This window comes from Charadrius vociferus, unplaced genomic scaffold (assembly GCF_000708025.1).
Source record: "Charadrius vociferus isolate BGI_N301 unplaced genomic scaffold, ASM70802v2 scaffold15, whole genome shotgun sequence".
In the NCBI taxonomy this organism is placed as follows: domain Eukaryota; kingdom Metazoa; phylum Chordata; class Aves; order Charadriiformes; family Charadriidae; genus Charadrius; species Charadrius vociferus.
The window spans coordinates 11,796,189-11,822,711 of NW_009650064.1; the positions used below are offsets into that span (position 1 = coordinate 11,796,189).

The following is a 26,523-nucleotide window of genomic DNA, read 5'->3' on the forward strand; positions in this document are numbered from 1 at the left end:
AATTGCTCCAATTCAAGCTACAGAAAATGTGCCCACTTAACATCGCTACAAATGTCTGCAGCATTATATGCAACAGAGTTGTTTTGAAAAACTATTTCGCTTTGAAAACACATCCATTATGCTTCGGTGACTATGTAATATATGCAAATAAGTTTTTCACCTAAGTTGTTTACTCTGTTGTCTCTTGATTCATGTCATCCATATTGTCACATGCATGTTTGGCGCATGTAGTCTGCTCCGGCTATCTTACAGAAGCAATTCTGAGAAAAGCTTTTGTATTGTTTATACTAAACAGTCATTAAAACTACAACAGCTTCTTAGATATGCCTAAAGAATGCTGGCTTTTTCAATAAAACAAAATAGCATTTAAATCACAGAGGGCAAAAAGATTTTTCTGGTTTGTAATCTTACTTTAACTTTCTGTCATTTTAATCTTAATAGCTATGAAAGATAACTCCTGTAAAACTGTCAAACTGTAGAAATACAATTGTAAAGCAGCATTTTATGTGAAGCCAAATTCCTTGTGAAAATATTTAACCATCAATACTGCTATGTACCATCTCAACGCTGATCTAGATTCTTCCAAAGCAGTATCTTAGTGTTACTTTCACTTAAAAATGACAATGTTTTCTGTCCTTCACTGCAGGTACTGTTCTTGAAAACAAGAGAAATCATGGCTTGTACAGTGAATGAACCCTAAACTCCTGGACCAAAAACTGAGTGTTTTTTCATGAAGGATGGCAACACCATACGTTCCTGTTCCTATTCCTATTGGAAGTTCATCATCCAGCTTTACAAACAGAAACCAAAGAAGTTCTTCTTTTGGGAGCATCTCGACAAGTTCCAGCTCCTCAAAAGGACAGCTGGAGGACTCTACAATTGGTAGTTTTAAAAAGATGAGTGTGCCTGACCAGATTGGTTCTACGTCTTCTGTATGTAGTAGTCCACTTGTTAGGACTAAATTTACAGGTCTGGATACATCCATAGAATACTGTACTCAGCCTGTGGAAGAAATAGAGCAGAATACAGATTCCAGGAGCTGGGAAGATCGACCATCCACGCCTACTATACTGGGTTATGAGGTGATGGAGGAAAGGGCGAAATTCACTGTAAGTTTTGGGGATAGTATAGTTCATCCTGTAATGACAAGATAATGATTGAATGTACTTCAATGCATTCTCTTTCAGTAATTAATCCTGCAGTTCAGGGATGTTGGAGCACTTTAACGATAACAATTTAACTTCAAAGTACTGCCATCTGACAGGAAAATATCGTTCCTATTATACAGGTGGGAAAATTGAGACTGAGAAGCAGTCTTTCCTATACTTGTGTACGTGGAATAGAAGGGATTCATTCTACTTCAGGTATCAGTTTTTGCTGGAAAAGTCAGGAATTCCTTGCAAAGTTACAATTTCTTGTGAAATTGAACTTCTAGAAGTTCTGTATAGTTAAACATCTTAAATATTATTTGAAATGAATGATAGGACACTGTGATACTTGCCTTTTACAATTATGAGTAACATACAACATTTGTATTGAAGTGAAAACACGAAGTTTACGGCTTCTTGCATTGCTAGATTTAGTTTCTCATGAAGGGAAATCTGTTCTGCAAACATCAGAGTGAGATGTCACATATGCAGTATCTCATGAGAGAACACCGGCTTAACTGATTTGCATTGATTTTTCTCAAAACGTGCTGTAGCTGGCGATTCAGTTTTTCTACATCCCATAAATATATTGAGGCATTTGTGCATTTCTTTTTGTGGATGTGGTTGAAACAATTCTTTGAGATAATTCAGCAATGCTTGTGGGACTGATGAGAGTTGTTTGATACTAATTATTTATTAATTATGTTACTTCTGGAGAGCAATATTAGTCACAAATAGAATCATAGAATGATAGAATGGTTTAGGTTGGAAGGGACCTTGAAGATCGAGTTAAACAAAAAAATCATGGTCTTTGCTGGCTTCCTTTAATATGTGTCTGTTTTGTGCCGGGGAACTCAAAACGACACAGTACTGCAGGTGCAGTCTCACAAGTGCTAAAGAGATGGGGTCAATCATTTCCATTAATCTGCTAGCCACAGTCTTGCAAATAAACCACAGTACATGGTTCAACCTCCTCCACCACAAAGGCACGGTACTGACACAGTGTACTTACTCAACATGAAGTGAGGCACATAAACAAAAATTTCGCATACGTAGTTATGAGCTGTGAATCAGTTATCACTCAGAAATAGTAGTTTGTGCTTTCTGTGGAGATATCGGCCCATTTCTTTTTGTCAAAAAAAGACAGCTAGCTTCTGAGGGGGATCTGAGAGATGTCTATAAAATTGCAAGTAGAATGGACATACTTTCTCCAAAACTAATTACAGGCATTAAATGAAATTAGCAGACGCTAAGTGTAAAAACAAATGAAGGAGATACCACGCAACATGCTACTGATGTCAGTAGCACGTTGTTTGGTTTAGCTGTGGAGCTTCTTGCCCCAGGCTATCATGAAAACTAAAAATTTGCAATCAAAAACAGAGTAGACAAACTCATAAAGGAGGGGGAAAAGTATATTCAAGACTGGACTACTAAATACACAGAGGTACACATTTGTCTCAAGATATCCATAACGCAAATCACTGGAACTTAGACTGCTTGGCAAAAAGTATCCTGATGTATTTGTCTTAGACTTAAAAATCTTACGTAGGCATCTGCTATAAATAGCCTCAGACACAAGAAAGGACAGATGAAACTTCAGTCTCATCTACAACACTGTTCCACTTACAAGTAGATATATCGGAGGTATCTTACTTTAAAAAAGGTCTTAATTTGACAGTTCACAAGCACAGATGGGCTTTTAAACACATACACAGAAAAAAAAGAGAAGTAGTTCTAAAACAAGCAGGGCTGGGAAGGAGTAAAATGCATGATTTCTTAACCCAAAAAGAGCCTAGCACAACCGTACATAACTGAGATATGTTCCAGTTTTGTCAAATATTGTCCAGTTATTTATGCAGGAGGAAATAGCAGACAATTTTTTTCTTCTGTTTTTCCAGAAAAGTGTGGAAGCTAATGCCCTTATGACAGTTCAAACACTAGTAAAATCATCAAGTTCTCTTTGCAGAGAATTAAACAACGCTACTTTGTAATTATTTGAGAATGATACCTTGACTTAACTTTTTTGGTTTTTAACATCATGCATGGTAGCTTAAGAGAAGAACCAAAATTTTTTTACAGGTAACTTAAAAGATTCCTTTTAAATAATACCTCCCAAACTAAAACAATTACTAGTATTGTTATATTGATACAGGCTAGTCTGAAAATATGCCAAGACATATTCCAGTGTGCGTGTAAGATAGTCTTTGACAGTAGTTAAGGAGTCACAGGCCAGGTTACCATACAAATTAAATGTTCTTCATCATTAAATGCTTCGTTACATTTTTGCTCTTTCTGAACTCACTTGTGTTGCTGTCTGTGTTTCTGAAAGCACATAATTAACTGTTTGTTTTCAGTTACACGTTGAAAATAAGCTCGCTATTGTGCATTAAACCCAGCAAGTAATTAGTCTTAGAAATTTGGGTTGCTTCTGCAACACAAAGTCAATGAGATGGAAGACAGTGGAAATTTAAATTGACAGTGGAAACTTAAATTGAAATTATCTGTAAAAGCGAGGAGACTCAATTGCTGAAGTTTTTTTACTGCTTGTTAGCGTCTCATAGTTCCCAAAAATATGAATCTGAATTACTTAAGCTGAGTAGTGAACTAACTTCAAGAGTTAAATGTTAGTGCATGTTGGAGTACGTGCTGCTGAAGCTTCTGGGAGAAAAGAAATAGGCTGAAAAATGTCTCTGTTTGTAAGCAGCTGGTCTCAAATGAGTTGGCAGTCCTGGCATGTTCAATTAGCCCCCCCCCCTTTTTTTTTTTTAAGTCAACAAGAAATGATAATGAGATGCTGATTCAGCCAGAGATTGTTACTAAATATTTGTATATTTTCATGGAATATTTTGTATTTGTGGAATAAGGCAATTCAGGATTGACTAGAATTACTTGAATTTGTTGAATTAATTTGTCGTTTTTTCCCAAAAGCTTATGTGAAGGAACTGACAGTTTGTTTTGTAATAATCTAGATTTTCTTGTTTATTAATTAAAAATCTTAAAAAGAAAAAGAACCAAACGGAAAACGTTTTTCAACTTTGGCAAGAAAACCAAAAATGTTTGTTTCAGGTTGACCATATTTATTTAATTTTTTTTTTGCCAGTAATCATGAGCTGATTGTGCTCTTTGTGACCATAATTTGTAATTAGTTTTGGTTTTTTAAGTTGGCTAATATTTACTTGGAAACTACTCAAAGTGAGGGTCAGACTAGGTGGATTTTTTTCACATGTGCGTTTGTAAGCAATGTCTTTGTAGAACTTTACTAGAATGAAAGAATAGAATAGAATAGAATCCTGATTTACTTGCTGATCAGTAAGCATATTCCAAAGTTTCTTGTTCTATGTTTTATTGTGTATTAGCACAGAGTCTTCACAATTTTATATAGCAGTTCTGCTTTATGAAATTTTTGTAAAATAAAACTCTGTTTATACTTCTGGTATGATAAGAAAGCTAAACCATTTGGAGATCGTTTATACTGAAAATGTAAGACAGAAGAACTATGTTTTAATGCTGGCTTCACAGGTGTGTCTTGCAGCATGAATTTTAAAAGCTGATAGCTTTTTGTTTATGACGGATTGCCTCTATTACAGTACCTAACTTCAACAGATTCTGCTGTTTGAAAGTGGAATTCTGTGAAAAATTGCTGAAGAATTGCTTTTTAATTTGCATGGTAGTTACCTGTAGTTTGTGTAACTGTCTGCAACTTCATACGTTATTGAATACAAAATTGCTAAAAACAGTCTCACACATGTACAGAAGTTGGCTAGCACTGCAGTTATCACATGCAGGGATTGCAACAAGAAAAACAGATTTATCAGCTGAAGCAACCTGCTGTGAAATACTGGGAAAGATTTTACTATGTAACAGATCTGAAATTGTTTTAAATAGAATTTGGTTAAATGCCTATAAGAGATCATTTATCACTGATACCAAAAATATCTTTTTCCTCCTTGTATTTTATTTTGTTTTACTAGAGAACACCTAGACTGGGAAAGCTAACCCAGTACAATTGCAGAGCCATTTTATCCTTGCATGGGAAAAAGTAAGGGTGTGACATAAAACCCCTTCTTTCCTAGACAGTGCTTAATATTTTCCAGTTGAAGTTGTGTGTTGTTAGATTCATTGTGTTCAGGCATTAGAGTATACTTGATTTTCTTTTCTTTAATTATGACTGTTATTTATTTGTTGTGTTATTTATTTGTTGTGTTATTTATTTGTTGTGTTATTTATTTGTTGTGTTATTTATTTGTTGTGTTATTTATTTGTTGTGTTATTTATTTGTCCATTTGCTTTTAAATAGGAGAATGGTACTGCTGTGCTGTTGTCTTCCTAAATCTTGATTCAAAGTATCCATTACTTCAGTTCTACAGTGGTAGCATAATTGTTCTGATGCAGTTATCTAGGGAAGTGGTCATGTTCTGCCTGGAAAGACAAAACCTAATGTTCAAGACAAATGAAACCAAAGCAGGATGTTATTTTTATCCTGCGTCACTTTTCCTTGTGAACCAAGTCAGATGAGACATTGTGAAACAATATAACACTCAGTAACTGATCATTACAGTCATCTTAAAAACAGGATTGATGAGTAAAACCATAATTCAGTGAAGGTTAAAGTAGATCACTAAAACATACTTCACTTACCTCTTTGATAACTGAGATTTGGTTTTTGCTGGGCAAGAAATCTGGATGCAGTTTCACAAATGCTTTCTTACAGACAATAGATAAATGTATTTAGGAACTATAGAAACTCCTTCTGAAATTATTTTATACTGTTTGTACTGATGGTTAAGCTTAAAAAAAACAAAGCTCCAATTAAGGACTCTTTTTTTTTTTTATCCCCAAGTTTTGTTTCATTAAGAAATGAAGGATAATACCAACCTTCCAGCCAGTGCAGCCTAAAGTTCTGCACATTTTTCTGATATTCCTGTTTTTTTTTCCCGCACAGGTATACAAAATACTGGTAAAAAGAAGTCCAGAGGAAAGTTGGGTCGTTTTCAGACGGTACACTGATTTCTCCAGGCTTAATGATAAGGTGAGAATTATACACTGGTAAATTTCTAATCTAACTTGCCTCACTCTTCTTTCAGGTTTCATTTTCTTTCTCTCTTACATTTTTGTCACTTTTTTTTTCTTGCCTTTTTTACTGCATTTAAAACACATATTAATGAATTTTAAAAAGTATGATTCCTCATTTTTTCCAAGATACATGAAATAACTACAGCTAGTGTAAAGAAGGTGTTTCTTCATCTGAAGCTTTTAGTGTGCTTCATACTTTATATTTATTCCTAATCTATGTGATAAAGGAAATTAACTCTTTAATAGTTGTATCCCCTGCACGGAAATGGAACTAGGGGCCTGTATTCTTTTGCAGGAATGATCCAATAATTTTTCAGCCCTTTTCAGTGCAACAAACTCTGTTTTTCTTTCATGATAGAATCATAGAATGGTTTAGGTTAAAAAGGACCTTGAAGATCATCAAGTTCCAACCCCCCTGCCCCCCTCCCACTAGAGCAGGTTGCCCAAGGCCACATCCAGCCTGGCCTTGAACGCCTCCAGGGATGGGGCCTCAGCAAATAAAATTGAATAAACAATAAAATTGAAGTGTCATGAACATAGTGGGTTTTTTGTGTGTTGGTCAGTCTTCAGTGTCTTTGAAGTTAGTTGTGAAATATTAGGTCTTTAAAGCTGAAGACAGAGATGCCAGGTGAATAGGAGCTCTGGATTTAGTTTTTAGAACCCTTGAAAACAAATACTGTTTCTCTGAAAAACACAAGGTTTTTTAATTGGTAAATAGCATTTGGCTATTGCATTTACCATTATTTCTGTAGAAGCATAAAAGTAGAAAACGAGAATTACATTTTTCTTTGTCCTACTGTCCACTCCTAAGAATAATCTTTCATTGCAAGTTTAATACATTTTCTTCTATTATGTTCCTGCATTCTCAAACTTGTAACTTTTTAAAAATCCCTTCCTTTACCCATATTAAGGGATTTTTGGTATACCTTTTCTTCTCCTTGGATCGATGTGACTAATCAACTAAGAACTTCATTCTGCTGAAATTTTTGATATGGACTTGAACTTACATATTTCTCTGGGTTCTTGGTTTGACCTATTTAGATGTCTTTTAGGCTACCTTTAAAACACCAGTGCAGTCTAAAACTACCACAAATTGTTGAATGTGAATTAGTTTAGAGATTTCTTTCTGGAGAAATTTTTGTTTTAATTCAATCTGTCCCAAACTAAGGAATGCCTTGGTATTAGCAAAAGCCTGACTACTTTTGAGATGATGATGTTCTGGGGATTTCAACTCAAATTTCAGGAGTCAAGTCATACAACAGTTTGTGTTTTGGTCAGCTATGTCACATATAAGCTAACAACTGGCTTACATGCATTGACTTTTAGTGTGATTATCAGTAGTTTCAAAAATTAAAATGCCACAGGTATTCATTTTAGAATAGATATTTAGATTTTACAAGTGAATCCTTAGTCTTTGCAGTCAAATCTTTAGCAGAAATGTTTGGCTTTTAACAAAATTTATCAGTATTAGGATTTCTGTTTAAAAGAAGGAACTTCTTTTCCCTTGTGTCACTGACTGAAGTTTTTTCGTCTTTCAGTATACATCTAAACTTTTATTTTGTTACTATTCTGTAATTCTCTAGAAGGTTCAGAATTATGGTACGTTTCAGCTCCTGGTGCTGGCATGTCTGTATTATACAAAGCACGATCTCTTATGAGTAAATGGTTATACACATGTGTTAGTGGTTCAGAAGGCATGGTGCAGCACTTGCAATTCCTTGTTTTCTAATGACAAATACAGACATAAAGTTGCATGCATGTACACTTCCAGGATTTTCTGTACCCTATCTCCTAGAAATCCAATATAAACAAAAGAAATTTACTGTTTCCTTTTCTTCACCATCATTCTTGAGATTGGTGGCAAGTTATTCGTTCTCTGAAATGGTATTAGAAACTTGGTGTTAAATGCCAACTGAATTGAATAATCCACTATGTGAATCAGTTTGAAGTACTAACAGAGGGGGAATGGCTTTTCAGGAAGACCAGATAAAGACAGAAGAGCAATACATTTTGTATGTGTCAGGCATATACTTATTTGCAAGTCCAAACCAAACTAAGAGTTTGACTTTGGCAGTGGCTAAAAATGGAGAGTGTGTGAGAATAGGAACAATGTCACAATGGGGACTTGGGTAGATAAAATTGGGACTAGATGAATGAATGCAGCTTGGCTAACTAATAGAAGCAGCTAGTGAACTTAGTAATAACATTCTATATTTGCCATGAACTCTCAAAGAAAATAAATATGGCAAAATAGCAGTAGGATCCTAGAAAGTGTTTGTACTTCCACTAGTTTCTGAAATATTTATAGTAAGGAATAGCTAATAAAATAGAAAAGAATGGGAGTAAAAAAAGCTCAAACCCATGAACCTCTTTTATGAATGAAACGAAGAAGTGCAGCTGCAGGTTAAGACTTGAACAGATTTCAAGTGTGAAGAAGTTCTTAATGTCAAAGCTATCTACTTTCCAGGCAATGACAAGGTTATGAAAACTCCATACCTACTGAAAGAAAACAAATAGAAGATGATGGCCAGTCATCCAATGTAAAGGAAAGATGAGTTATTGCCTGTATTGGGTACACAAGAAGCCACATAGTGATTTCAAAATCAAAAGTAATTACCAAAAAAAAAAAAAAAAAGAGATCAGCATAAGGAGAGTAGTTAGTACAGACTTCTAAAGACTAAGGCAGAAGTGCTGAGATGCAAGATGGACCGTCACAGGATGCTAAGACCAGTAGGTAAAGTTCTGCAAATCACTAGAGACAGGAGTAAGGGAAGGAGGCAGTAAAATAACAGATCCATTACTTGAGAGCAAACTATGGGAAGCGAATAGCGAATGGTACCGCAAAGATTGAAATACTGTCTTGCTGTCATATTAACAAAAAACTTAATCTTATTGGATGTTGGAACATGACAGAATTTGAGGGGTTAGGAGCAAAGGCTAAAATAGATGCATAGGTTTTGTTTCAGAACACTTAGTGGATTGGAGAAGTATGTGAAGAATACTCTTCTGTCCCAAAAAATGATGAAAAAACTTTACAAAGTTTATTACTATGCTGGTAGAGATGTTGAACAAATAATGAAATGGCTAGTCTTGAGAATCAAGAAATTAACCTTTTCTCCCTGAGACTGTGCCTCATGTGACACGTGTCATCTGTGATGTGATGATGTAGGGGAGAGACATGTAGAAAGAATGCTGGATCCAAGCAAGTGATCACAGTCAGCATAACTTGTCTGACCCGCAGTTTTTCTTGCTGTGTTTGGGGAGTGCTCGAGAAAGAATGCCCTGGGACTATGCTGTTGAAAATTAGTCTGCTGACAGCTAACTAGCTTTCTCATACCCTCTTTATCCACAAAAGGAGTAATCTGTGGGTAGGCATACTCTTTCCTTAAAACAAATTACATGATCTACATAACCAGACGAGTGAAATTACAATTAAGCAGAAATCTGTGTGGTTAAAAAGCTTTCTCAGCAATGGTTATCTATGGTCCTCTCTACAACTAACACAGGAACTCATTTTGTTATCTTTTCTGGGTTCAGTTCTATTCAGTATTTTATTAACTTAAGAGAGATAATGGATACTTACATATATGGTGTGAACAATAACTTGGTAAGAGATGAAGGAACTTCAGATGACCAAAAATAAACTAAAAATATCAGAGGCTAATATCAAGATGAAATTCAGCAAGAGAAGAGAAAAACATAATAATTAAATGCAGAAATAAAGAGCAAGGCTTTGACAATAAACCATTCTATAAATAAGAAACTAGTAGTTATCATGAACTATTTGAATATACAATGCTTGTGATGTTAAAAAAGCATGCTTGTGCTGTGAAATGGTACTTATATGAGCGAGGGTGATCCACTAACATGGTTCTTCTTTTAAATTGTGTAGAGAGATTCTAGCTGAAATGCAGTATCTGACTTAATCTGCTGAAAGAGCTATCCATTAGCTTTTCCAAGAGTCTGTAAAGAGTAGTTAAATAAATAAAGCTTGTTGTCAGAAGGCTTAAATTTTGCTGTGCAATGATCAAGACACTTGTTGAAAAATTATCTTGCAGCTATGTAAACATTGAGTGCTAAACTGTTTTCAAGCTAGATTCTGGAATCCCTGTCACTGGAACATTCATATGAATATCTTAGGTGTATGAAGTACATCCCTGACAGAAGCTGACTTGATCTTGTCTTCAGAAAAAGATTAAACAATTCTTGCGGCAGCAGGATTAGCAATCCTAATGTAGGAACATTAGATTTTTCTAAAACCTGTTTGTTTTTCCTGTTGGTTATAAATCCTCTTCAAGATTTTTGTGTCAAGCATCCTGTCTAAGAAAGGGCATCCAAAAATTGCTTTTTGTGAAAGTTTTTTTTTACCCTCATGGTTACTAGAAAAATAATTAATTAGCATTCTTGGACAGGTCCATGGTTATGTAATTTTATGCTTTCATTCACTTGACTATTCAATTTCTGAATTCAAAGAAAATTTCTAGGTATTTCTGACATTGGGTATACCCTGTTACTGTTCAAGTAACTCAAAAATAGTTCTGCATGTTAGTACTAGGGTTTGATCTGTATCCATGCATATTGAAATGTTAATATTCTGGGTGTACAAGGAGCTACTCTTTACTAGAAGTGTCTCAGACCTGTGTTGTAATTCATTCTGCCAGCCCCCCCGAAAAGATGAGGTGCAGAATTGTAGGTCTGTAATGAGCTTTTATGTATTTTATGTATATAGTACTTACTATCCCTGAGTACTTTAGAAGAAATACCACTGAAATGCTTACTCATTTGATACTTTTTACTTACATACAATTTTCTTACATTTACTGATGCAAAGGCATTGAATAGTAGACCGAGAGACATTAAATAACAAAGCAAAGGTTTTCATTCCTATTTTTTATATGGTAAATTTGAGAGGTCATTTGATTGCATGAGGCAACACAGCAAGTGACAGAACTGTGTCCACAATTTATGCTATAATTTGGATTGCAGTTATGGTTGAGACTTACCTTGTGCTTGAACATAACAGAAGACAGAAAGATCCGGTAATTCTGAGTAAAGTCAGTGCCTGTGTCAAATTCAGTATCTCATCAAGACTTTTTTCTTGGTTTTCTTCATTTGGCTTTGATTTCTATTTCAGCTGAAAGATATGTTTCCAGGCTTTCGGTTGGCTCTTCCACCAAAGCGCTGGTTCAAGGATAATTATAATCCTGACTTCTTGGAAGATCGACAGTTGGGACTACAAGCATTTCTCCAGAACCTAGTAGCTCACAAAGATATTGCTAACTGGTACGTGATTAAACTTGGCTTGTGGATTGGGATTTTTTTGTGTTCAGAATTCTCATATAGGCTTCTAGGCTCTAGGAGTGTATCTTTGAGCAACACAGTAAGGTGTTTCATTAACATTTGTGTTGTGCATTTGGTCATTATGTGAACTATTTGGTGTCCTATTAAATTAATCCCATCTTAACCGAAGCAAAAAATGGGAAGTGCAGTATTTTGGATTGTACATGGTTAACCACTAACTAAAAGCTGTAATATTTAAAATGTTAGATGAATCCCATGTTTACTCCTAAAACATTATTTCTGTGTGCTGAATGCCGAATTGATATATTGTTAAATTATATTGAGGTTAAATGTTAGGCTCTCATAATGGAAAGTACCTGCTGTATTACGAGATTAGTTCTTAAAATGTGTATTAAACTAAAGGTTTTTAATTTACATTACATGATAGTAATAGAAGTACCTTAATAGATTGCTTTACATGAGTAAATGTAAACCATAAATCAAAAAAGGTTCAAGAGGAGTCTAAAAAACATACTGTGTTTAAGTGACAAAGTGCACAGGTCTCTTTGAATATTATCTTTTTTTCATGCAACGTGGAAGATTCCTCCAAAGCTGGAAGATGAGTAAAACACAATTCTGGCAAATGAAATGTGTAATCATTTTAATATAAGCCAAAAAAGAATTTTAGTGAGTTGCTAGAGGTGGAGCAGTTAGTTCTAAAAATGTTTTCCAAGAGCAGAAATAAAAAGGTTGTGAAGTTGCTGTACCAGAGATTCTTTGAGAAATGAGTCTGAGGAGCTGTATTCATCTGAAACATCATTAAAAATGAAGAGTAAGAAATTCTCTAGAGCAAAAAGCATTTCCTCAAGAATTTTAAAGGAACTGAAATGTAAAATTGCTGAGCTGTGGTGTGAGACCATATAATGCTCATGTCTACTTTACTTTTTAATAGAATGGCTGTTACATTTGGGTGTTTTTATAAGGCATTTGACTGTTGAGTCTGGGGACTAGAGATTAGTAAGTAACTCCAACTTTTGGTACTGCTTGTAATGAAAAACCCGAAGTGATAAGCAGGTAAATAAAAATAATACTTGGGAAAGCAATAATGTCTTTTGCGGAGGGAAATCTATCTAACAAGTAGTTATGAGGGAGCTCGTATGAACTGGTTGAAAGGCAAGGGGAAAAGGATTGATGGAAATTTAGGGGTGTTACATACGGAATGCTGGATCACAGTTACAGAGACGGATGTTAAGAATATCTGGAAAAGGGAATGAACAATGAGATCATGAAGTATTGTAGAAGGATCCTGAGGCACTGTGGAATAACATTAAATTTCATGTCACGTAGTGCAAAATGACAGTAAGTACATACAGATTCATAAACTCTATTGTTTTTTACAACCTGGAAAATAACTATTGGTATTGATACAGTTTTCTGAATCAGTTCAGTATTCAGCAATAGTCAAAAAGTTGCATAAAAACTGTTGGAGAGGACCTTAAAAAGGAAAAAAAAAAGTTATTGCTGTGGGAATCTGAATTGCACTTCTGTGTAGTCCAGTGCTAAAACACAGCATTCAATTTCAAAAGGGAGTCTGCTAGAAGTACAGAGAAGGCAGACAAGAAGAGATGAAGCTACAGACAAACTTCCCTGCAAGAAGAGTTCTGTTCTCTTCAGTCTGTCATCCTGGGAGAGGGCTGGCTAAACAGGGTGTGCGAAATCATCAAGGGGAATAGGGATGGTGAGTAAAGAATGTTAATATTGTGGATGATTCATAGTCATCTCTCAATATGTCACACTGAGTTGTGAAGCTTTGTTGTTAGATGTCAGAGACAGAAAGCTTAAATGGTTTCAAAAAGAAATAGGGATCAACCTGTGAGTTTCCTTGTCAGTGTCTATTAAATATGATTACATGGGTGAAATATGTGGCTGAGAAGTTTAAGAACTTCCTGATTATTAAATTACACAATAATAAGTGTGCGGAAAAAAAAGAAAGGAATTATTCTCTAAATGTCATTTATGTTATGCTGCTGGAGACGGACTAGTGAGCTGGATGGACTTCCAGTCTGCTTGAATAGATCTGAAGGCTTTATGCTTCATGTTGTTGCAGCTAGTTTGGTATTTCAGCTAGCTTGTTTGTATCTTGATGATGGTCCATATTGGACAAAATGGTGTTTGTCACAATTTAAGGCAAAAAAAAAAAGCCAAAACATAACTTTTAGACTGCATTGCTCATCATATAAAAAAGGGAATTTACATGTTTGTGGAATCAATTTGTATTTTGGTTAATTAAGAGATAGTTAACTGCAATGTGGTTTTGAGGAAAATTCTGATCTTGGCTGTGTAAGGTTTTGCATGAAGATTAGGTTTATTAAAAAACTTTATAACATATTGGTACAGATTATGTTCTAGTTTTTGTATCTCTGGAAGGTCTGGATTCCTCAGGAAGTGATTAAAACTAGGGAGATTTCATCAGTCTTTTTTTTTTTTTTTACCCACTTATCAGAGAGTAAAAGTTACTGTTAATAGAAATTAATATTTGCATCTTTCATGAGCAGTGGTGAGCATCTGACCATGCTTCCTCCTTAAAAGCTCACCATTTATTTCTACACTTTTACAAATAAGTCATACTGCTTGGGTCACACCAAAACCAAATGAGCCTTTTCTTTTTGTAGAGAAGTCTGTTTCCTTTATCTTTATGTACTGTATTATCATTGAGACGTATTGACAGCGGAAAATTTGCCTATCAGGGATAGACCTCATTTGGTATACCTATTTTTTAATAAAACCAGATTCACAAAGTAGATTAAAATGTAGGATGGTGTGCAGGTGACTAAATTTAGAATCTGTGTTTTATGTATTTCTTCTCATATTTTGCCTTGTACTGAAGTTTCAGTGAAAGATCAAAATGAAACTCACCCACAGAGTTTGTTTTCAAGGAGGCTTCGTACAACCCATGAACTGGGAGAAAGAAGTTTAACCTGCTAAACAGAAGTGTCATCTGGCTTTATATAGATGACACAGCTCTCCTCTGCCTCCACCCTATATAAGAAGCAGCTTGAAAGGGAGAAACTGAGTCAGCTGTTGAGTCTTGGCAGGGATCCCCATGTGGGGTGCTGCCTCTTGCAGCCCTTCTTAGTGCTGGTGTACGCTGGCATCGCTGCCCGTCTTGAGAACGATGCCAGCTAGCGTAGGAGCAAAGAAAGAAGCCATGTACTGCAATCTCTGTTACATGATGTAGAAGATTTCTATGATACTTTTAAGGCACAATTTTATCCTATTTGTTAAATGAAAGGAAGAGGTGTAACACATGGAGGAGACAGCAGAGGCAAAGGGCAAAGCAGACTCTCAGAGTAAAGCTAGGCTGCAAATAAATGTTTATACCATCAGGTGCATATTTTAGATAAAGAAACAACGTTTTCAGTGACCTGTGGCTTTAAGTTTCTTGACCTCATGTAAAATAATGAATCTACAGCTTTAAATTTCAAGAAGTATTGAAAACTGTAGAAAAAAGTAACAGTTTTCTGCCAGCAGCTATAGGGAAAACAAAAAAAATGGGTTTGACCTGTTGTAATTAGATGGTATATGTAAATTGGATAGTTTTGCATATTTATTTTTCTGGACATTTCCTTTTTCTGGACATTTCCTTTTTCACTCACAAGCATTACTGCATGATATGCCATTGTAATGTTACCCTTTAATAACACAGTAAAGTTGCTCGTAAAATGTGGAAATTAAATACTTTTAAAACGTTTGAACTGAGCTATGTGAATAAGGATGAAGATACTGAAGAAAAATGGTGAGCAGAAGTGTTTCCACATAATGAATTCTTCTGCATTAGGCATATGTGAGTTCATTCAGCATCTTTATGAAAAGAACAATTCAACCATTAAGCAATGAACTTGAGCATCGTGTTGGAAAAGGGTCACTTCAGGCAGATTAAACTAGTTGGAGAGGAAGAAAGCAACCCTGCTCTTCTCCTTGAAAATGTACTTTATATGCCTGAATAACTTTTCATTTGGCTTGAGGTTATGTTTTCTAATAATTTAACTAATGACTTGTTACCTTCTATCATTTTTTGTGCTAATTGGAGTGATAATCTTGGTTTAAGTAGCAGAATTCTTTTTTTTTATTTATTTGAGTACATGGGAGAAGCTGTTTTAATAGTACAGGTTTAGGCTATGGCCTGCACAGATCATAGATTAATGAATGTGAAACAGTGGAGAGGATTTGAAAAAGGAAGGTTTTATCATGTTTATTACTCAGTTTAAGTGGGGAAAGGAATGATCATGATTATAGGATATTTTTTTTCAGGTTGGTGTAAAGGTCAATGAGGCGAAAGTGGATACAAAGACAAGAATTCTCACCAACATTGGCCAAAAAAAACCACCTGTATCTTCACATGTGCAATAAGCACTTGAAAGCAGGCTTACAAAAATCCAACAAAAAAATAAAGGTTCAGTGTATTTTAGATAAATATTCTTCAGAGTCTTTCTAAAACTAAAAGTGACTGTATAATCAATGATTAGTGTTTGCTGAAGAAATTTCTCTCCTCGCTTTGCTTGTCAAACCTGAAGCTGTAACCGGATTGGTAACTGGGTAAAAGTTTCCTTTTATGTTTGTACTTTGCGTCCACCTCAAATGCAGAGAATGATCAGAAGGCAGAACGTTTAATTCCTTTTGCCCTCACCTTCCCATGGGAATTAGGTGGAAGAGACAAGGAATTAGTTTGGATTCACATCTTCCATTTTTTGTGTTTACTGCAGTAGGAGATGATTTAAAGATTTATAGTAGAGAGTGCAGCGCAGAATTGGTAATAAGTTACTGCTTGCTAATTAATTGTGAATACAGTATTCGGATTGGAGGTTATTTATAGAAGAATGAACACAGCAGAGCAGGAAAGTTTTAGAAAGATGGGCTAAGGAACGTATTTGGAGATATTGAAGAGTTCTGTGAAAAGAAATCTAGACTTGGAAGATAGAATGAGCAAGATGCTTAAAGTAACCTATAGTAAACCACACATACTTCCTTCTGGCCTTTGCAACGCAATGCACAGAGGCAGATCACAACTGTTACACAATTGTACACAGTTTCGAGTTGAATCCTTTTGTTTGAAATAATTTTTAGAAATGCTATGTGGTATATCCGTGGCACATTAACCTTGTGACTTCTTATTCTTTTATAACTTACTATTCTTTTTTATCTGTATATAAAAAACTAGATACTGTGTGTATGTCAGTGGATTATAATCTTAGCAAAATGGAGATGCATAAGCACATTTTGGTACTCATGCTTAGTTCCACTGATATTTCTCAAAGGTATCTGCATATGGATTTTAGCAGCATACTTTTTCATCCATCTTTTAATATTTATTTTTCACCAGGAGAATTTTTCAAACCTTTTCAGTACCGATTCAATAAGTGTTAAACTTGATTGTCAGTTGTCGTGTAGCAACAAATTCTATGAAAATAGGGAAAATCATGATCTACTCTCTGTTTAAAAACTCCTAAGTGTACTCGCGCAATTTCTTAAGTCATATTTTAAATACTGTCCCTGGTTAACACATACAACTGAGACTTAATAGTTTAACACTTTGAATACTTGGGATTAAATTTGAGGATAGATGTTTGTGTCCCTGAAAGAAACACTGCCCATTTATGATCATATTTAAGTGTTGTTGCTTTTTTGCACTTCAAGTAATTCACGCTCTTTTATTTGGTAAAGTCTTGCAGTGAGAGAATTCCTTTGTCTGGATGATCCTCCGGGTCCTTTTGACAGCCTAGAAGAGAGCAGGGTAAGTGCTACATAATATGATAAAAGCAGAATGCAAAAGGTAGTAGTTTTTGTTAGAATATTGTAAAATCTGCTGAATGGTATGGAATGAAACACTTATTTCTGTTCTTTCAAAAAAATTTGCAAATAGATGTATTTCTAAAACTGACCTGGTCTGATTATTGCTGCATACTGATAATATTTGACTGCTGTACTTCATCCCTGTCCCAAGATATAATCTCTTCCTTTTTGCCTTATGTGACCAGCGGATGAAATTTGGTTTTTTTATGCAACTACGTATATAAGGCAACTACTGAATATAGAGTTTTTGTAGTTTACATTCAACACATTGTCACAATGCGTACACCTTAGATTTAAGGTGTTGCAGTAAAATGCTCTTGCTATGAAATGTAATGAAAGGATTAATTCCAAACACCAAAAATAGTGTTCTTGCAGATTACTAAGTAGTGTCAAGTAGTGTTGTAGAACAGCAGATTTTCAACGTGCATATGAGCACATTGAACAAATAGGCTGCAGCATACAGCATTATTTTATTAGAAGTAGGTTTCACTGGCATGCAGAGCTGTATCAAGTCTGTCTAGAACAGGTGGTCTTAGTTTTCTTGCTTTATAGAATAACAGTGTTTTAGAATTGTACATACACTGTTAATACTGTAGAAATTATGAATGTTAAGTGATGCTCCTTTAACTAAATTTATATTTACCAGTTTGCTTTGCATGTAAGTGGGAGTGCCTTGGCTGTTATTACACTACTATGTACATCTGAAGGATTTGGTATGGTTTTTGTGTTATGAGCTCATATTTGATTTCCATACAATCACTTTTCATCGTAGCTATTTAAGTTGATGAAAAGTAATAAAAATAACAGGAATTATTCAGATAATTAATTAAGAAATTTAAGTGCCGCCTTCATAGAGATTTTGGTCATGCGTATTGTGGTGAAGTCTCAGGGTTATTCTTCCACCATAGGAATTTGGGCAAACTATTAAAATAGCTGTGCTATTGTAGTTTTGGCTATTAACCGTTTCTGTAAAGTTGTTAGAGACAGCTGTCATAAAATTCTGGTCTCCAAGGGATACCCCACCTTATTGGGGAGTGGTTGAGGTTGGAAGGGACCTCTTGAGATCAACTAGTCCAACCCTCCTGCTCAAACAGGGTCTGCTACTGCAGGTTGCCCAGGACCGTGTCCAGTCAGGTTTTAAATATTCTACAGAGGAGATTTCACAGCCTCTCTGTGCAACCTTCTCCAGTGTTCATCACCATCGCAGTAAAAAAGTGTTTTTCATGTGTTCAGATTGAATTTCCTGGTTTTTAGGTTGTGCCCATTGTCTCTTGTCCTGTCAGTGGGCACTACTGAGAAGAGTCTGGCTCTCTTCTTCATTCCCTCTCATCAGGTGTTTATACCCATGGATAGGATCAGCCAGAGCCTTCTCTTCTCCAGACGGGAGTCCCAGGTCTCTCATCCTCTTCTCACATCAAAGATGCTCAAGTCCCTTACTTATCTTTGATCGTGGTATTTGAATCATGAGACCTGGGGTCCTGGTGGACAACAAGCTGGAGATCAACCAGCTCCCTCAGCACTCACAGATGCAACCAGTCAGGCCCATGGACTTATCTTTGTCCTATTGGTTTAAGTGCTCCCTGACCTGGTCCTCCTCCACTGAGGGTAAGTTTGTCTTGCCCTTGCCTGTCTTTCCCTCTGGGTGCAGAGGTCTGGGATTCCTGAAGGCTGGTCTTGCAGTTAAGACAGGCAAAGTTGGCATCGAGTACCTTAATCTTTTCAGTGTGTTTTGTCACAAGCTCCCCCACTCTATTCAGCAGCAGGTCCGTGGTTTCCCTCGTCTTCCTTTTGTTGATTATGGACTTGTAGAATCCTTTCTTCTTTTCTCTCACATGCCTTGTCAGATTCAGCTCCAGGTTAGCCTTCATTTTCTTAACCCTGTCCCTGTAAGATCAGACAGCAGCCCTATACCCCTGGTTCAGCTCTCTCCATGCATGCTTCCCCTGCTAGTACACTTGCTTTTTATATCTGAATTCAGTTAGGAGTTCCTTGCTTGTCCATACAGGCCTCCTGCAACCTTTGCTTGACTTCTGTTTGTTGAGCTGGACCTTTATTGAGCTTGAAGGTGGTGATCTTTGAATATCAGCTAGCTCTCCTGGGCTGCTCTTCCCTCCAGAGTGGTTTCCCATGGATTCTTTCTTCCAAGCAGATTTCTGAAGAGATTGCAGTCTGCTCACCTGAAATCCATGGTTGTGGTCCTACTTTTTGCCCTGCTACTGCCTGTTAGGATCCCAAACTCCTGCATATCAGAGAGCATCTATATCCATACCTCGCCTTTTTTTTTTTTTTTATAACAGTGCCCAACTACAGGACGAGTGCTATTATTCACATACTTATTCCTGGAGTTCAGTTTTAAAGATATCTCAAAAATCACTTCTGTTACACCTTACTGTTGTCATACAAAGCATTGAAAAAAATAAATCCTGTTACTGTTTTCCTGATAATGGAAAATATGGATATCTTCTATTTATTTTATGTCTATTTTATTATTCCAGTTCAAGAAAGACTTGCCAAAACATATTTATCTTTTTAGGGAGGAGTATGGGTACCTCCCCTACTGAAAATTGATTAGGCCTTACAGAAATTTTATCACAGAAACGTAGGCAAAATATTTGCTAAAGCAATCCTTTTTGTCATATCATTGGTGATTGTTTCCACAGGTTCTTTCCATCAGTGTTTCATGATCCACTGAAGAAGGAAGTGAAGCTGCCTTCCAGTTGGTCTAGTTCTGTTGCCCTTTCAGAGCTTACAGGGAAATTGGTCCCACCTGGGTATCGGAACTGTAGCATACTCCAGGTGTCCAGCACTTCAAGGAGCAAGATATCTCATTACACACAGTTCCCTAATAGGTCTTTCTCAGCTTTGGTTCACCTTTCTTCTTATTTTCTTATTGGGTTGTGAACAGTGACTTCCTTTCCTTGGGCAGCTGATAGATTGCAGCTAGAGATGAGTTTTTCCAGAAGGCTTTTATCAGTTCTCGTATAGAACAATGAAACAGTTCACAACACCTGTAGAATATTTTTAGTTATTCTGTGAACAGGGAAATTTGCATGTGCATAAATCTATGCACATCAGTCTTCTTGATGTTTGTAGCCTATTTTAAAACTTGAGGAAAAATAGTGTCTTAACAACATTGTTCTTAACTGAGCTCATATAAAATGTTTATATTCAATGGATTCTGTGAATCAGTAGTTAGTTGTGTGCAGTGTTAGGCCAAGAAAGACTCCTACATGGGTTTCTTATTTAGTGCAAGCATGTAAATTATTAAATCAGAATTGCACATTACTGTTGGTAGACTTGCTCTTTCCAGTAATAGATTGGCAGGCTGTGTGCCAATGCTTCTGTCACCTCCTGTATTTGGTGGATGTTGTGTTACATGTTAGCTTTTCGCATTAAGTTTTGAGATTGCTCACTGTCAAGTTCATCAGGGTGTACTATATATACACGTCATGCTCGGTAGCGTAACACAACATAGTTACCATGATTGAGTAGTTAGTGTTCTTAGCATTTCTTTAAACTTTTTCAAAATGTTTTTGTATTGGTCTTCTCACTCACGTGTCATTTGTAAGGGCTATTTGCTACAGACAACTTTGTCTTTATCCTAGGTAAAGGAAGAACATGCACTTTATGCAAATATTCCTAGCATCTTGGGAATAATTAGATACTTTGAAATTGGCTTCCAAGTCATGTGAAAGTAAAGCTTATATGAGGGGAAAGGGGGGTAGGGAGTTCAGCTGATGTTCCATATAGGCGAAAAGGTTCAAAATTAGGGACTGCGCATCAAAAGAGAGAAACTTCTTTCTAAAGTCTCTTGTGAGGCAAACAAATGATGCAATAAAGTATTTGCATTGCAGTTTGCCATAATAAATTCTGTGTTCAAAGCAAAATGGTATTGTTATATTAAGGATAGAACTTTTTTTTAAGTTTATATAGTTCTTTATGGTAATCAATACAAAGAAAAGCAGCTGCAATTCTGTTACGGGTTGGTATTTCTAAAAGAAAAACCAATAAAGGCAGTCCATTGAGATTAAATGGAAGATGTTCTTAAATTTGTCTTTTAGGCTTTCTGTGAAACTCTGGAGGAAACAAATTACCGCCTACAAAAAGAGCTGCTTGAAAAACAAAGGGAGGTTGAATCGCTGAAGAAATTATTAAGTGAAAAGCAACTTCATATAGATGCCATTGAAAGAAGAATTAGGTATGTAGAAATCCTACGGGCTTTAGGCGTTTCTTTCTATGAAGGCATTTTTCTCTATGTAGTCACAAGCACCAGCTTTAACTTTATTCTTGGAAACAATTTTCCCCACATAACCACACACAAAGCAATATTTTCAGTAGGCTCTTTCTCGTATGCTGGCTAAAAAGCTGTTGTTTAATACAAATGTGACTGAGAAAGTGTTGTCCCATCTATAACTCCTGTAAAGATAAGGCAAAGATTCTCTTCTGTTTTTGAAATGTTGGATATGTGAAATGCCCTGCTCAAGATGAGAGCAGTGGGAAAAATTGCTTTGGGTTATAAAATACCACCTGTACTCAGAGCTTTGACAGAATATAGGGATCAAGCAATTATATGTCTGTATTAATGTCTTTAACTTTGTTCTGAATTGCCTGGAATGATGCTGCAGATCGTCCGTTTAAGGAAAAAAAAAAAAGTGGTGGAGTTTTATTATAAAACTTTATGATGCCTGTCTGCTAAATTTTGTAGTAGGCCCAGGAGAGTTGATGTTGGGCTATTCAGTGTCCCAGCAGACTTGCTGAGTCAGTCATTGTGGGGTTGGTTTCCTTAGCAAAGGAGTAAATTCCCATGGTCCCTTTAATACTGCTTTAATACTACTTGGGTTGTTGAGTCTGGCATATCCAGATTGACTAACAAATCACATCTTTGGATATAAGGTTTAAGTGAACTACATTTGGAAAAGTATTTAAATGGAATTGTTGTGGCTTATTGAAAATTCTGATCTGAATGCCATATTCAGTTTGTCACTTACTCCTGAAGGCAAGTAATTACATTTGAAAGGTACTTTCCCTGTTTGAGGAGAAAGTTAGGACTTAACTGCTGGCTTAAATGGTGAAATAGCCCATAACTCACATTTGGCTAAAACGATCATGATAGGAAGATCTATGTGACTAAAACAAGAAGGCATGAGTGAAAAAAGGGATTTTATTTTTTTAGTGCCTTCCCTGAAGAACAGTTTTATTTCTTTTAAACACATAAACACACTGCCAGTTTCCCAGACATTTAAAATTATTTAAAGTCAGCCAAATAGTATCTAAAGTCTTAATGGAAAATAACTCCTGTGATTTTTAGTTGTAAAAGTTATCAAGTAAACCTGTGGCCTTGTCTAAGAAATTCAGCTTGCCTGATGGGCATTGAACCCAAAAGAAACGGGTCTGTCTTGTTGAACTGGAATTTTCATCTGATGGCCCAACAAGAATTAAGCATCTTCTGCCTTTACGCTCTAAAGGCCAGGTACCTAAAATGTACGTGAGGTAGGAGGGGACAATTGGACGAGTCATCAGACTTGTAGGCCTTTACATATCATGCTGGATTTGGCCCAAACATCAGCCAATAATCATATTAGAGAATACTGCTGAGGTGCTGCTTAAAATGCTTGCATTAAAATAAAACTATAGAAATCGTAGTAGTTAAAAGGGTGAAATACAGTAGTATCACTTTGAACACAAAATTCTTCACAAGCTTTTCTTTCCAGTTCCAGTGGCAGCTTTCAATGCTAAATCGATACATGTTTTCCACACAGAGCGATAATTTGGAAACAAGTTTTACTGATAATTTTATGTGACCGTATTCCCATTTGTAGCCAGGCTAGTCGGACTGCCGATTCACGTTGCTGTTAAGAAAAAATTATTACCTGTCTCTTTATCACTAATGGAAAAATGTATTGTTCTGAAACTTAATATGTGACTGTAAAGTTACAACGAGAAACTTAGGAAACTGTTTTTATCATCCTGCCTGTCTTCCTTCTGACTCTGTTTGCTTATAATCCTACCATTTAGGCAAGATGTGTGTGGCTTAGATCATCTGCTTGTAATTTCTTACCTAAAGTCATAATCGCTCCTCTGGGACTTTAGTTTTGTAAAACTACTAAATTGTGATGCAACCAGAGGTTGAATTTAGTTTAGGAATAAGCAGCTGGAGCAAATAAACTGTTTAAATAGCTGTCCAGTGCAAGCCCTGCATCTCTGTAGTAATAAAAGAAATGGGGCATTTAGGAGTGAGATTGATAGGTTCCCTAAAACTGCAAAGTTTAAAATGAAACAAACAGCTCTCCAGTGATGAATGTTTGCTGTATGGATTGGTGGTACTCTGTTCTTATTTGTTGTAGGGATTTATCTTTAGGAAAAATGACTCGTCAAATGTCAGGAGAAGAAAGTGAGTGCAGTGGTGAGGTGGAGTCTTCTGCAGTAGAAGCAGACCAGGGTACCCTGGGTGAGGACAGCTGGTAAATACTATTATTTTACTTGTATTTTAGTTTTTCTTAAAGTATGTTTTTAAATGTTTGGTCTTTTATACATTCTGAACAGCTGAGGAATTCAGCATTTTATTGCACCTCTCTATCCCATGTTTCATAAAGGCCCTCAAGATAGATAATTTTAGATCTGGAATAAATTACAAGTTGAACAAGCTTTGCATATGTTTTATGGATTGCAGGCATAAAATGGCTATGGAAAATCATATTAGGTTTCCATATGACAAAGCTTATTGATCTGTTGTTGCAGCTCAGATAAAGAGAACCATGAGGCATGCTGGAGTGGCTCTTTGGCTGAAAATTCTGTACCAGAAATTGAAGTCGCTGAAGTAGCATATACCGCTGACGAAGAAGAATAGGGCAGTAGCAGCTGCTGTTGCCTGGGAAAGGTTCATCTTTGGGACATACCCTGTGGGAAGGGGCACGTAGTAGCTGCAAAGAATTTACAGCGAAGAGCAAGAATGCACACACTGAATGTTTACATAAATCCTTACAAATTATTAACGTAAGAAGTATACCCAGTGCTGCTTTGATTTCAATTTTTATCTAGCCTTTATATATTTAATATATTGAAGTCTAATAAGGGCTAAAATCAGCTAAAGTTTAGATATGTACATACACAATTTGGCTGACTTCCTAGCAGAGTGATGAAAACTTCACATTAAATCACCAAACACACCTAACTAGCATGTCATTTGTTGCCACTGGTGTGACACATTTGATGTGTTCATCTGTTTGGTATTTGTGTTTTCATATTCTTATAGCCATAAATTAATGCTTGTTGAAGTAAAAATGGGCTCATCTTACGTTTAATAAGTGTAGAATGTGTTGTTTTTAAATTGTAAAGTTGAAGAATATTTCTCTGGAAAATTTTAATGCAATGCAATAGGAGAACTTACAGTACCAAGAGAAAAGTACTTACAAAATGGGATTATATTTGGACATTTTAAAAAAACTGGTCATTTTCACTGAAGGAACTAATGAGACCCCCAAAACACTGTGTATTTTCATCCCAAGTTAGCATGCTGTAATACTCTTTTGTTCGGTAATGCTGCTTTTAAAATCGGGATACCTTTGCTATACACCCATGTAACAATAAAATCGGTGAGTTTGCCTTTTACTTGGAACACTACCTCTTACCATCTTGCTAATACATTCATGTTTGTTTAAAAATATTCCAGATTATATGGAAATGATTGAAAGATTTGTAAAGAAGCCATATTTTTTCCTGCACAGTTCATAACTAGATTGAATCTAGTTGCGATGTATTTTTGTTTCAATATATTGTACACATGGGGATGTTGCTCCATATGTTCTATAGCCTATTTTTCAAAATGTATTAAGACAGGAGATGCACTTTATAATTAAGACTCCATTGTGCCAAGTTCCGTTGGCTAATTCGTTAAGAAAGGGGAGTTGCAGGGAGAGGATTATGTAGTGCCTTTTTGTATTTTACTTGTTCATTACTGCAGAGTTTTGTTACAGTGCTCCGGGTCAGCTCTGTGGAATCTTTGATACAGCTTGTTTCTGTTCTTCACTTATTTACTGAAAGTGCCTTGTTTTATTCTGCTTTTCCAATAGGAAGAATGCTGTTTTGTTTTAATCTTTTTTTCGCCCTATACCACCCACATCGTTGTTTAATGTTGTCAATATGCAGTGTCTTTGTGCTGGAGTTTTCAAAGGGAGCTTTGTACTTCAGGCTGTGCATACAATGACCTTTATGCAGAACTGTATAAGCCTTCCTGGTGAAATAAAACTATGGACAAAACACCTGTCTTTTCTTCTCCATTACAGGAAAAAAAAAAAAGTTCAATACCTTGTCTAGTAGAAGGATAAAAATACCATTAGAAAGAGACATTTCTTACCTCAGTGATTTCCTACAGTTACTCAGCTTTTGGTCTGAGTTCTGTTTGTCTTTGTACCAAAAATTGTCTGCATGAAAATGAATGAGAATGCTGTAACAAGACATCAGAAAACTTACTGTACTTCTGTTGAAGATTAAAATAAAAAAGGAACTAATTTTTTTTAAATATTCTACATGAATCCTCAAAGATGTTGAGCGAACTCAATAAAGTTTTGACACCTTATTGAAAATTCATGTAATCTTCTGTCAGATGTCACATATTTGCAAAGAATGTTGAACTTTGTATATTAAAATAGTGTTAACTTTACAACTATAAATTTTGAAAATCCTGAAAATGTGCTTGGGTCACACATGCTAGGAATTTCTCACGTACTTCAGGTAAATCTGCAAATCTGGTCACTAAAGAAATCATTAATATAGTTTACAGTTCAGTCATGAGAAGGCAAAGGAATGAAAATTTTGTTGCGCTCTGCCTTTAAGGTTTATAAGATACTTTGCTGACCCAAAATATTTAGTGTTGCACGAATACACATTTTTGTTTAGATGGATGTTGATTTTTAATTAAACTGAGCTGAAAAATGTGAATTTGTTCAGCAGCCATGTGGTATCACTTGGCCTGTTATTGGTTAATGAATGGTTACCCCCCTAAGGGACATGCAGAACTCGAGGTGTGCAACCCATGGTGGCCTTGAGCATCCTGCTGGAGGTAGTTTCCAAATCTCTCCCATATTGATTTTTTTTTTTTTCTGCTGCGCTTGCTTGCATTCTGACACTATTTTCCACCCCTTTTCCTTCTCATTTCACTCACTGCTCCAATTTT

The 26,523-nt window shown here is 35.9% G+C and overlaps 1 protein-coding gene across 1 annotated transcript; it reads left to right on the top strand.

Moving 5' to 3' along the window:
- Positions 1-642: 642 nt before the first annotated feature.
- SNX16 (sorting nexin 16) lies at positions 643-25,607 on the top strand. Its single transcript, XM_009891872.1, has 7 exons — positions 643-1,109; positions 6,091-6,177; positions 11,356-11,504; positions 17,223-17,292; positions 21,413-21,549; positions 23,696-23,812; positions 24,090-25,607. The coding sequence occupies exons 1-7, from the start codon at positions 738-740 to the stop codon at positions 24,196-24,198; spliced, it is 1,041 nt and encodes a 346-aa protein (XP_009890174.1). The 5' UTR covers positions 643-737; the 3' UTR covers positions 24,199-25,607.
- The last annotated feature ends 916 nt before the right edge of the window (positions 25,608-26,523 follow it).